Genomic DNA, 13,278 nt, shown 5'->3' with positions numbered 1-13,278 from the left:
CGTAGTTGGTGCTCTAATCATATTTATCTCTCTTCGCGAGTATCCTCTGGTAGGATACCCTAATACACAAAAGTGTTGCACACAAGCTAGGATATTAAGAAGAAAACGTCGAAACTTGGTGTACAAGACTGTTATAATAATTGCTCTTTTACTATAAAAAAAAATAATTTTTATAAACAATTGTGAACATTGAAATTGACAGAAATAATTTTTATCAGTTGCTGATTTTGCTAATTAATCTAATAAAAATTGAGAAATAAGTTAGGCAGTGGAACATATTAATATAAAATTTTCGTTTAAAGAGAATTCCAGAAGAATGTCAAAATTTTAACAAAGGCATACCAGATGTATCACAATATCTCAAGTAAAATTATTGTCCTATACATGTACTCCTGTCTATTGCTGTGCTCTGACAAAAAAATTGATTTTATTTTCGTGACAACTATTCTTGGACCTCGCATCTTCCAAAGACTCTAATTTCGTATCTTGTGCTACGAACGATGAGCAATAAAATCTCGAGCCTTTCTTTCTGTAGACATCCATTGCATTAACGGTAAAAGGATCGTCTCAGCGATTCATATACAATTATATAGTTTGAGTTCTTTAGAAATATGGAATTTCACACATAAAGCGTATTTTACCAGAGTACATAAAACCCTTTCTCACATAATTTCATATACGCAGTTACTCTGTAAGTAGTGTAACATTTATTTGCATATGTGTATATATGAATAAATATGTGATCCTACGATTGTGAGAAAAGTATATATTGTTATCTGCTTCCCGCATAATCAAATAAAAACAAGAAGCTTATTAGCGTACAAAAATATATCGAAATGTGCTGATTATATGCCAAAATATTCTTTACAGCTCCTACGGACGTTAGAAAAGAAGAAAATTAACGATTGACGAACGCTCCTCGAATCGATTCGAATCAATGGAAGGTAGACGGAGAGTCTGGATGTCTTCCTCGAACGAGCGAAATTTCTCGGATAAAATCAAGCATCGGGGAATACGGCGAATAGGTCGGATTCAAGTGCGCAAAACGAGAATTCCTCACGATGCGCCTTTTTGCCGCGCGTTTCTTCGCCGGTGCGGCGAGGGAAGGCAGAGACCGGACCACCGCCATATTGGTTAACCGGTGCGGCGCGGAAGGGTCGCCATGGGGAAGTCCGTGGTAGAATGAACGCGGGAACGGCGGGCGGGAGCTTGACCGAGAGAGGTACAGAGGGAAAAGAGAAAGAGAGAATAGACAGAGAAAGGGAGAGCACGTCGTATAAGAAAAGAGATACAGCGGTGGAGGAGAAGGAGGAGGAGGAGAAGGAACGGCGAGGAGGAGGACGGGGAATAGTAACGCGCGGTGTGCCCGGACAACGCTCCCGCCGGGGCCAACTAACGGTCCAAACCACCACCACCATCACCATCATCGTTCGCCACCGTCACCACCGGCGCGGCGCGCGGCGCGCGCGAACCTCACTTCGATAGTTCTCTCGTCATCTTTCTCCTCCTCTCGCATTTCTTCGCGCTTCGCTTTTTCCTCTCCCTCCTCCCTTCCGTTCATCACCGTTGTGGTCGTCGTCGTCGTCGGCGCGCGGCGTCGTGCTCGCTCGACCGCGCGTTGTACGCAGATCCTTTTAAACTACAAATTCTTCGCGATCGGTCTTTTACATTTCCTTTTACATTTCCTTACGACGGATTCCACGAACGCGAGCAAGGCGACGAGACGATAGCGCGACGAAGGGACAACTCAGGCGTGAACGATCGTGGGGAAGAGGTAACCCTTTCTCGTGAGGGAAGAGGGGAAGGATTTTTGCGTGCGTTCGTTGTCGAGGATTACGGCGATGGTATATCTCTTATCGCGTCCGGTACTTCCTACTCGTTCCTTATCACGCGCGGAGAATAGAATAAGCCGCGTTTAGCTCGCGAACACGAAAATGGAGCCTATCGCGCGCTGTCTTTATTGAAGATACCTTGGAAAGAACATGCCCCACGTTTACTGCTTGAAATCTAATGCATATTTTCGCAATATCAGTACTAACGTAAGAGCGTACATACCCAACTTTCTGATCATATAGAATGTCAAAGGTTATATGTAAGAAGTATTTTATTTAACATTTTTATATTAATTTTCAATGTATATTGCAATAAATTTTGCAGAAATACTATCTGTATATTTTATGACAATTTCACATGAGAGGTAACCAACGTTTCCTCGTGTCAACCCTTAATGGTTAAATATATGTATTTTTGTTTCAATCGTATAGCGAGATATATTTGTATAAGAATATATTTCAGCGTAAGATGCTTTGATGTTCTACAAAATGAGACTTTCTCTCGTGCTCTTCAGTTGAGCGATTTTGTTATAAGATTACCCCCCCCCCCTACTCGAGTTTTCTTTCGTATCTCAGTGATGCCCGCACTGCATATCAAAACGGAGCAAAGTGATCGATCTTACTCGATCGTTCGTTATATTACCTTGACGTCTATTTTTAGACGTCAAGGCACTGTCCTCGGAAGCTGCGGTCATAAAACTGGACTGCATTCGAATATGACCGTTCGGTAAAAGAGCAGAGAAGAATGAGGAAACTTCATATCCGCACAGCCGCGCGCGATCCAAAGCGGATCCATGAATAAAAAGAGAACTCCCCCGCCCTGCGATCAAAGGTCCGAGAAATTCTCGAGTTACAAGATCTTTCATGTTAGACCTAACCGCCTATCCTTTTTTTTTTGTACCGTTCTTGCGGCGAGCCGGCAGGCTTTCTTGAACTTTTTTGAGTTTATTTTCTGCGAATTTGTTCTTCGCCGCGCGCTTTCTTTACCAAATTTTCCGCAATTGCGAGAATCGAGCGCGACAAGGCAAAAAATCCTTTGACATCAGATACGGTCTAAATTTTTTTTCCGAAAGAAAGCTAAAAAGAACTAAATATTCAATACATCTGTAAAAAATGTATCCAAAACGCTATAAAGCCTAAAATTTTACTATTCTAAAATAGAAAGAAATTTTTAACAAGTTTATGATAGGGATCTTACGCAAAAAGAACATCACGGATAGATGTTTTGTTAAGAACGACAGTCACGAAGAGAAAGGTCAATAGAGTATTCTCAGTATTCTTATTATTTTCAAACAAGGCCGCCGCGTGTAAACGCCTAATAATGAAGCGAAGAAACAGAACATTTTGTGATGTTCATAAATCACGAGACTCGACCTTTAGCAGTCTGAGCGAAATTATTGCGCGAATCTGTCAAGGATTTTCTGTCACGCGCAGTAGGTGGGTGCGGAGAACTGCATTTCGCGTCGGCAAACACCAAGAATAATTCGATTTTTATATTTTCATTGTCGTTACATGAATCAGAGTTAAAACTAGGAATTGAAACTTATCTGGATAAGTAAACGTTTTCTATATGCAATTCTCTAAACCACAATATTTATTTAATGTATTTTACATATAATTCGCTAAAATTACAACATTTATTTGATTCATTCATTCACTTAAAATTTGGTGAAAATTCTGGGAGGTATTTAACTCTTATGGATGCATGAGAGGAATTTTCAAGATCTTAAAGTATTTTTCTTTTACCCAACACCTTTGTCGTCATTTTCTACCTTAATTTATGAATTGTTTTCAGAGAAATTTTAAGACAATTTTTGATATAAAATTAATAAAATCATTCCTCTGCCATTGAATTTTTGCACGATTCATTAGGAAGTCATGCATCTAAGGCTTAAAATCTCATTTCGCAAGAGAATACATCACGACATGTAAGAATTTATATAAGAATAGATATAATTAGGCTGTGCCTAAAAGTCGCTACAGATAAATAACGATGGATGGCAAAACGCCGCACAGTATCAAATAACCACGTGGCAGCTGGTGCGCCTTCATTACATATTCTAAACCAGGATTAAGAATTTCGAGGAAAAGCGGAGCGGCTATTGTGAAAAAAAGGGAGGAGGATGTGGAACAAGGCGGGAACCAGAACACGGCGCGGCGGGACCGCGGGAGCGTTCTCGAGAGAGATACGTCGCGAATAATAAAAACTATGCACGCACGGTCGCGAATAATAAGCCGTGCATCGGGATGCACGCCGACCATATTGCATTACGTATTCTCCCGACGTTTCTTCCGGAAAAAAGATGAATAAAAAATCTTAGCCGTCGGTTCTCGGTCAGTCGGTCCTCCTGACCTGTTTTATAGGCTTACAATGCCCTGCGAGGTTTTTTCAAAGACTGAAGATCTGAAAAACGCGAGCGTAGACAGATAAACCTAACGATAGAATAAAGAGAGATAAACTTAATGACTAGCACACTATACATAGCTATTATAGTTTTCTCTTATTATTATTAGATGATTCTACATGACAAAATAAATCAAATATATAAATTGAATTTTTCTCGTACAACGCTGCGCCTTTCAAAAATAAATAAAAATATAACATAAAAATATGAATAGAATTCATATCAAACTTCGCATTGGAGGTTCAGGATTACGAACCGAGGATTAGAACTCGATCGTCAGACAATCTTTATTTTAATCCGTCTTTTTTTTAATTCTAAAGAACAGTTTGATACTCGGCGCGTTCGTGCGAACTGTGTTAAATTGCGGCCTATCGCGGGACCACGCGAATAACAAAACCTTCCTGCGCGCTCGTGTTATGCACGGGCGCACTCGCCGCGATATCGATCGTAACGCGGTACCGCTAGATGTCGATTATCGATGTGTACCATGTGTGGGTTGTTGATGCTTGCAATGCTTGCATTCGCCCGGACGTGTTTTGTTTTGTTTCGTGCCCGGCGCTCGCTTTCAACTAGCGACGTCGACGTCTCGCCGCACAGACCCACAGACGCACAGTATCGCCGATTAGTATGTATTGTGCGGTATCGGGATGTATTCCGCCGCGTCTATCACCGACTTCGACAGCGACGTTGACGATTATCCGAACTATGACAGCGGTGTCAGTGACAGTCGCAGCAGTTACAGCAACAACAGCCGCAACAGTAGCAACAACAATGTGTCCGCGTCCGCGCTCAAGTCGTGTCCCGAATTCGGCGAATTCGTCGACAACTACGGTTGGATTCAATGCCGATCTAAGACCTATCCCGACCGCGTGTACTATCACAATACGCGCAGCGGATGCAACACGTGGTACAGACCTGTCTCGCGCTGCATCGACATTCCATCCGTCACCGTCAGAAGGGTGAGCCGATTAAACTCCGAAAAGGGGGATGCAAAATTGTATCCCTATTCTTTTTTCAATTTCCTGTATTTCTCGCGGTTATAGAACGGTTGAATTAACCTAAAAATGGTCATCTCGATGATTTTTACACCCCAATAGCGAGAAATTGAAGTTTAATCACAGTAGTTCTCTTTACTGATCGATGTTACACAGCTCACAAAATTATTAGTAGAATTTTAAAATCTAACACAAATTATAAATAGTTTAAAGAGAATATATACTAGCAGATGAATGTAAAATATAAAACTAACAAATTATATCAATCACTAAATAAAATGTCAAGCTGAGGATAATACGAATTATATTTCTTATTAAGAAAAAACCTTTTTGACAGGAAAATTGCACGGGCGATATCTTGGAATCGGCGACCGATTTGGAACTGATGTCGGTGTCGGACGACGAAAAGGGTTCGAAACCTTCGGGACAAGTTTCCGCAAGCGATCATAGCGATCATAGTGATCATAACAGATCGTTGATCGATGTCTCGGATATTATAGCGCGATATTACTACACTCCCCAGATGAATCCGATTCCCAGCAATCCCAGCACGGATGACTCGCGCAGCTCGGCCGACGAGTACGCGAGCGAATGTTACGAGAAAAAGGAGCGAGCGGACGAGAGCGACGAGAACAACAATGTAGGCGATTCAAAAGAGGTCCGCTCGCCGTTGTACGCCGCAAACTTCCTCGAGACCGAATTTTTCGTGGGGAAAGGCATGGTGAACACCGAGGGGACCGGCCGGATACTTAACTCTTTGTTGAAAGAAAACGCCTCCAACGTGCCTCCTTTCCGAGCGAATCGCGTCGTGTACGGCATGCCGCGCTTGAAGAGGATCAGCCTCGAGTGCCAATTGATCAAGCCGAGGAGAACGCGCGTCCCCAAGACTCGGGAAGAGCCGGGACCCCGGAAGATCATTAGCGATATGTACGGGGTGCGGACCATCAGCTACGATCTGCCTGAACCGGCTCAGGCGTGCGCGGCGATGGGAGTGAAGACGACGACGTTGAGCGCGAGCGACGACAGCGACGCGAGCGTGCCACCCTCGCCGTCGTCGAAAAAGATGCGATCGTTCGAGTCCGAATGCCGCGACATAGCGAAGAACTTGCGCCAACCGTTACTGAGCGACTCGAGTTCGAGTCCGTCGTCACGGTCCGATACGACCAGCTCTAGCACCAGCCGGAGCACCAGCACCAGCTCCAGCTCCAGCTCCAGCTCCAGCTCCAGCTCGTGCTCGTGCTCCTCGTGCAGCAGAGAAACCTGACGTCCGAACGATATGTTCAAATCCTATTATTTTTATACGTAGACATGTTACGGGGTCTCCTCGTATTAATCAGTATCCTCCCTTAGATTATTTAGATAATTTTATTATTACATATTTTTTGTTTAATTATATAAGTGTAATTAATACCTGATATATGCCGTCTTTATTTTCGTATTTTAGTCCTGTTGACTTGACTTTTTTATTTTCGTTCGTATCTGGTTTGTACAGTTACTTAAGTTTTTTTTCTATGATCGATATTTCTTTTCTGTCGCAATGTGCGACTACATATAAAAAAAATTGACTCGGTATTATACCTTTTTCTCTGAGATACCGTCGATAGAATTTTATATTAAATCCTTTCGCAAATTCAAATAAATCAAAGTTCTATCTAAAAAAGAAACTATTCAAAATGCCTCGAAATATCTTCATCATTATTTCAGATAAATCAAAGTTCTATCTAAAAGAGAAAATATTCAAGGTGTCTCGAAATATCTTTTCTAACATTGTTTTCGAATAATATGCACGAAGAGAGAGAAATCTCCGAAGCGTGAAGTAAAACGCCTTTACGGCAGGGTAACCGTCGTAGAGCGCGATTTTTGCGGCGCGGCGGCGGCGGGTCCTCTAAAAGGGGGGCAAGGGAGCGAGAGGAGCGTGTTCCTCTTTCGCTCGCGGGCATTCTCGGTATCCCGCAGTTGGGATCAGTAAGGTAGGAGTGCCAGGGCAGCAGGGAGATGCAGGTGCAACGGTGCGCCGCGGGTCCGTCACCGTGGCATGCCTCTCGTCTCGCTTTAAGCACGAAGGTTGCGTTTTTGCTGGTCTCGCTGTGCGCCGTGTGCCGTGTGCCGTGGCGTCCCACCGCGTGGCAACGCGCCCGTCGCGTTTATACCGCTTCTATACCGCTTCGCGGTCGGCCGCCGCGCCGGCCGCCGGCGTCAACCAGCGTCAACGGAGAACGGGCGCGCGGGCGCGCGGGGTGAAGTGAGCGGCGGGACCCCCCTCGCGGTTCAAGAAACGTTCCGCGCGCCCGCGCCGGCGACTATCTTCCGACTGTATCCGAGAATTGATCGCTTCAGCGATCAGAACGACGCAAATTATGATTACAAATTTATCCGCAGATAAGATCAATTATGCAACAAGATGCATCAAATGGACCAACGTAACGCCGCGCCGCCGCGCGCCGGACAGATCCTTTTGATTTTCACGATGGGATTCGAAGTTTAATATTTTGATTTTGATAAGCATCGTTATCGATTTCGATTTGTGTAAGAATAAATAAAAATATCCTTAATTCTTGTTCTAAAATTCCGGTATACTTAACGATTTATCAAACAAAAAAACTGAAAGAAATATGAACAAAAATACATATTTTATTAATTGTACGTAGGTGATATATCTTTGACTTATTTTGAGTCAATCTGCAACCGCCCGTCAATTCAATTGATCAAAATGACAAGGATCTCATCATTTTCTCGCGTTTCCCATTTGAATTGGCGACAAGCAAAGGCAAATTCGCCGAGGAGCGCTACGCGCCGATCGGCCGGGTGTCGCGTCGCGGCAAGTATAAGTATAAACGCGCGAAGCGTTCGCGCCCGGGCAAAAATCACAGCCGGTTTTCTAGCCCGGCATATGGTAGACGTTACCTTCGCGCGAGTGTTTATCCATACAGCCGGCTCCGCCGTCTCGCGGCTATTATTCGCGCCCGTCGTCATCGTCATCGTCATCCTCATCGTCGCATCGCCGCATCGCCGTCGGACTCGTTTGGCGAACGTGGAGAACAGCCGGCTCCGGGCTCCGGCTGGAGAACGGAACCGCGAGCGACAGAAGTGTGAGGGATTCTCTCGCATGAACGGGCCCGCTCCCGGCTCCCGCTCGTCGTCACCGCGTCGTCCGCGTCGCTTGCCGTTTCCGGCTGCCCGCTGCCGACGACGCGCCGCGCGCCGCGCGGTTAATTTCCTTTCGGCACGGCGCGATTGTCGCGGTGCCGCTGGCGCCATCTGTCGTCGGCCATTAAACATTAAACGCGAGCAAGCGGGCGCGCTCTGATTGATGATGGGACTGTAAGGCCCCCTCCCCTCTCCTTCCCGTCGCCGCGCCGTCGCGTCGTCGCGATGACTTTTGCAACGGCGAAGAAATTCTATGAAATGAAACGATAATACATATAACGAGACTCCCGCTCGTGGATCGCGTCTTTATTACGTTTCTCCCCTTCCCGCTTTCCATCTGGATGAGCCTCGCGGCTCGCGTTCTGTCCTCGCGAAAAAATCACGACGTGAGCCCGGAGCCCCGGAGCCCGGAGCTCGCGAACAAACAGTTGTGCTCCCCCTTCTCCCTCCTCCCTCGAGAATGACGCTTCAGAGGCGATTAATATGCGATGCATTTAAGATTGTCTCGCTCGCGGATTCAGCGACTCCTCGCCATATATCATGCCGCTTATTCTTCATCCGGATGCAAATGCTGATTAATTTTCACTTAATAGACGCTAACACGTGCGTTCCATTCGCGCCGCGTTAATTCTTTCTCTCTCGATCTCGAGAGCCACGTTATTTCAAACGTGTGCCATCTGCGCCCGGCGCGGCGCGGTGGAAAAATTGTTCCGGCGTGCTTGACGCCGCGCACAAGCGGCACAAGAGTACAAGAGTGTTTATCTGTCAACGTCTGTCAACGAGCGCGGCGAGCGGCGACCGTTCGCTCTCGTCGACGCGACGACCGCGACGCTTCGAACAGCTTCGAGCGATCGTTAAAATTCCACCGATTTGTCGCCGGCTTGAAGAGGGTACCGCAAACAGAGACCCTCGAGATAACGCGGGGGATACGCGAACGCGCAAGATTTATGCCGAGCCGCTCGGAGCGGTCGGGGGACTCGGTGGTTAAGAGGGTAGGGACAGGGGGGGAGGGGGCGGTGTAACATCGACACGGTGAAAAAATCGAGGGGCCCAGACACGCGCTAGGTAGATAAGGATCCCCGTGAAGCAGCCGTGAACTTTGCACCGTGAGAGGAGCTCGCTTTGCTTAACGAGTTCCCGCGCTTCGAGACAATGAAGTACGTTGCGTGCGTATTCCCTCCCCCTTCTTCGGCCGCCTTCATGCCGCTACTCGCGTAGTATTCATAATACAGTGAGAAGGGAAGTGTTTTATCGTAATTCGTTATTGTGGCCGTCGTTTAATCCCGGCACTCGCCAAGTTCAAGATTAATTGCTCTTACCTTGTGCGTTAATTATATATTGTGTATTAATAAAATAATCTTATAGCTATTTCTTTATGAAATTATTTCGTATCTCCTGCCTTTCTTCCAATTTTGTTTTAAATTCTGTCTACGTAGATTACATCTCGTCAATAAAAATAATAATAAAATGATATTAATGGGTCTTTTCAGGCAAAGATTCGAAATGATGAAAATGTACGAGAAATTATATTAAATAAATATGATATAATTATTAAACATCTGGAGTAACATTTAGGATGTCAAACTCTCTTTCTATCTAAAGCATGTGCGTTAAGGAAGTCATATATATTTCGATTACATTATGATATATGTCATAATTGTCGCGTTGCTTACGTTGGATGTACAGATTTCAGCGTAATAAGATCCTTGCTCTCGCTCTGATGTACGTTTATACATTCGGAATACCTTGCGCATAAAGTAGCACCAATTATAATATACATATATTTGAGATATGCGCATCGTATCTAATAAATATTCATGCATCTCATATAATCTTTGCACGTACGTTACGTAAGTTACGTTGGTATAATAATCAATCAATTATAATCTTGCTCATGCTAGTATGGGTAACAGAGGGTAACGAAAGAGAAACGATTATTAATTCATGATGAATAAAGCATTTGAAATTATAACGCTCGTCGAACATGTTTCGATTTGTGCCATTTATTTAATTACATTTACTCATACTGATTATAGCATACTCATTATAATTGAAAAATAATTTCGATATATAATTAACGGTTGATAATTGACAGAAATTGACTGCAATTAAGATTTTACTGTAGTTGGTAAAATCATTAATTATATAATCGACAGTAAGTAATTATCGGCATTGCTAATGTGTTTTTGTTAATTTAAAATTAAATGTTGCCAAATAAATTATCAATTTTAATTACTAATTTTTTACGCAAGAAACGCAGTCAAGTTTCTTGATATCTTTCATTTTTCTAGAAGTTGCGATGCAAGTTTTTAAAATACGCATTGGTAGTTTACATTTATGCGAAACACTGCACGTGGGAAATGTGGAGTAGTACGTGAACGGTGGATCAGTGGAAGAAAAAAGCAAAAAAAGAAAAAGAAGAAGAAGGATAATATTATTTTATACTTAAAATAAGAAAGTAAATCACTGTCTCTTCGAGTATAATTTTTATTTACGTCAAGTTTCTCCGTTTTATTGAGTTTTGTCCACGTGCTGAATCCTGATTCTAACCTAATCTAACCTAAAAATGGGCCGCAAAAAGAAGGTATTGTTTATTTGTTAGAAAGTTTATTTATGATTAATATAAATTAGTAACAGAAAAATGTTTAATAAAATTATTGTTGTGTAAGCCAATATAAAAATTGAGCGACAAAATTTATGCACACATTCCATGTAACGGTATTGAAAACATAATACTAGAGATAGTTTATTTTTGTAATTAAAACGAGTTTTATTTAGGGTCGATGTGTAAAGCGAAATAAGCAAATAAACGTTGGAGAAAAGGAGGAGTTAGTGAAAGCGCCTCATTCCTTTGTATTCCATCGTGGATTGCCAGGAGAACATATCGTCGAGCTCACTAAAGATTTTCGCAAAGTTATGGAACCTTTTACAGCTTCGTCCTTGAAGGCACGAAAGAAGAATACTATTAAAGACTTCGTCTCCGTTGCGAGCGTGCTGCATGTTAGTCACATGTGCATATTTACAAAAACGGAGCTGGGAATGTACCTCAAGATTTGCAAGTACTGTATTCATTTTAATCAAATTTATCGATAGGAATAAACTCTTTAAAGGGGATCGTTTAAATTAATTTATAAATTGATTTATTAGATAATATTTTTAAATAATTGTCACAGATTGCCTAGAGGACCCACACTTACTTTCAAGATACACAGTTTCTCCTTAGCACGAGATGTTATATCTATGTTAAAGAAGCAGCTGGTATACGAGGAAGCCTTCAAAACTTCTCCTCTGTTGGTTTTAAATAATTTTAGTGGGGAGGGCATGCAACTAAAACTTATAGCTTCCACTTTCCAAAACATGTTTCCAACTATAAACCTGACCACTGTAAGTCTTGTAAAGCAACCAATTCAAGAAACGCAATTTTGTAAAACAACCAATTTAAGAAGCATTAATTTATAAAGTAACGTTTTTTTTATCTGGCAGGTTAATTTGAGTACAATCCGTCGTTGTATATGCTTAAATTACAACGCGACGTCAAAAACCATTGACTTTAGACATTATACGATCAAGGTTGTACCTGTAGGTTTATCGAGAGGCATCAAAAAGATGGTGCAAGCTAAAGTACCGAATTTATCCAAGTGTCAAGATATTTCGGAGTTTTTAACTAAACCGATTATGTCCGAAAGTGAAGCGGAAGATGACGAAAGTACTCATGTCACATTATCACAAGAATTGTCTTCAAGAGGGAATCACGCTAATTCTAAGAGTGCAATTAGATTATCCGAGCTGGGACCGAGAATAACGTTACAGGTTAAAGAACTAATCGAGACTAATACAAGTAATAAATTTATGGATATTTATTTTATATTTTTCTCACGTTAACCAAATCTGTTTTAGTTAATCAAAGTGGAAAATGGACTCCTCGATGGTGAAATACTTTTCCATGAATTTGTACACAAAACAGAAGAGGAGAAACTTGCGATAAAGAAGAAGAGAGAAGAGAAAAAGAAATTGAAGGAGAAAAGAAAGAGACTGCAAGAAGAAAATAGAAAAAAGAAGGACACACAAAAGCAAGAACACAAAGAGAAATCGTTGAAGGGAATTCTGAAAAAGAAAGAAAACGACATGCTCCTACAAAAAATCGCAAAAGAATCTGCTGAAACGAACGAAGTAGAAGAAGACGACGATGCGCAGTATTATCGTGAAGAAGTAGGAGAAGAGCCTGATAAAGGTAAATATACATAGAATATTAATTAATATCTTAAATAGATTTAAGTTTTCAACTTACAATTAGGTATTACAATGTAACAATGTTTTTTTTTTATTTCAGATTTGTTCTGCCAAGCAAAAGTTGGCACAAAGAGGCCACATAAGCACATAATGAGATATAAACCGAAGAAAGCAAAAGTTGACAAATCCTAAAGTAATATTAAATAATTTGTGAACAACAAAATATCTCGGAAATAAAACGTTATATTACAGAACTTCTTCAAGTGTCAATACATTTTTGCAAAATATACAAGATACATAAGTAAAAGCATTAATTACACGCTTTAATTTGTTCATCGTCAGAGTATCTCTGTTAAAAAGAAAGAAAAATACGTGAAAGGAAGTAATCCTATAGTTAGAAAGTTAAGAAAGTTATATATTAATGCTTTTTCCACGTTCCACAGGAAACGTTTTGCACAAAATCCTTATATTATGTCAAGCAATATTTTAATCATGTAAGTAGAAATTCGATTTTGCCAATATGTAGTCTAAATAAAATTAAATTTAAATTTTACATTTTTTTGTTATACAAATCTCTTAGTAATTGTGATTGTCTAACTTTTTCTTATTTTGTGTATAATTCAAGAATATAACTATTTTTTCATCGAGATATTTCTTTTCTACCCTGCA

At 41.8% G+C, this 13,278-nt stretch overlaps 2 protein-coding genes across 2 annotated transcripts; both read left to right on the top strand.

Moving 5' to 3' along the window:
- Positions 1 to 4,837: 4,837 nt before the first annotated feature.
- On the top strand, positions 4,838 to 6,896 carry LOC139768379 (uncharacterized). The gene is made up of 2 exons (XM_071698494.1): positions 4,838 to 5,196; positions 5,570 to 6,896. Exons 1-2 carry the CDS (start codon positions 4,885 to 4,887, stop codon positions 6,494 to 6,496), a joined length of 1,239 nt encoding a protein of 412 aa, XP_071554595.1. The 5' UTR covers positions 4,838 to 4,884; the 3' UTR covers positions 6,497 to 6,896.
- A 3,804-nt stretch (positions 6,897 to 10,700) lies between these two features.
- Positions 10,701 to 12,863, top strand: Ppan (Brix domain-containing protein peter pan). Its single transcript, XM_071698688.1, has 6 exons — positions 10,701 to 10,963; positions 11,158 to 11,438; positions 11,553 to 11,763; positions 11,863 to 12,189; positions 12,277 to 12,610; positions 12,710 to 12,863. Exons 1-6 carry the CDS (start codon positions 10,946 to 10,948, stop codon positions 12,799 to 12,801), a joined length of 1,263 nt encoding a protein of 420 aa, XP_071554789.1. The 5' UTR covers positions 10,701 to 10,945; the 3' UTR covers positions 12,802 to 12,863.
- Positions 12,864 to 13,278: the final 415 nt, after the last annotated feature.

Source organism: Temnothorax nylanderi, unplaced genomic scaffold (genome assembly GCF_030848795.1).
Source record: "Temnothorax nylanderi isolate EJ_2023f unplaced genomic scaffold, tnyl_v1.0 TNYL_tig0016_pilon, whole genome shotgun sequence".
In the NCBI taxonomy this organism is placed as follows: domain Eukaryota; kingdom Metazoa; phylum Arthropoda; class Insecta; order Hymenoptera; family Formicidae; genus Temnothorax; species Temnothorax nylanderi.
This window is presented reverse-complemented; position numbering and strand designations above follow the sequence as displayed.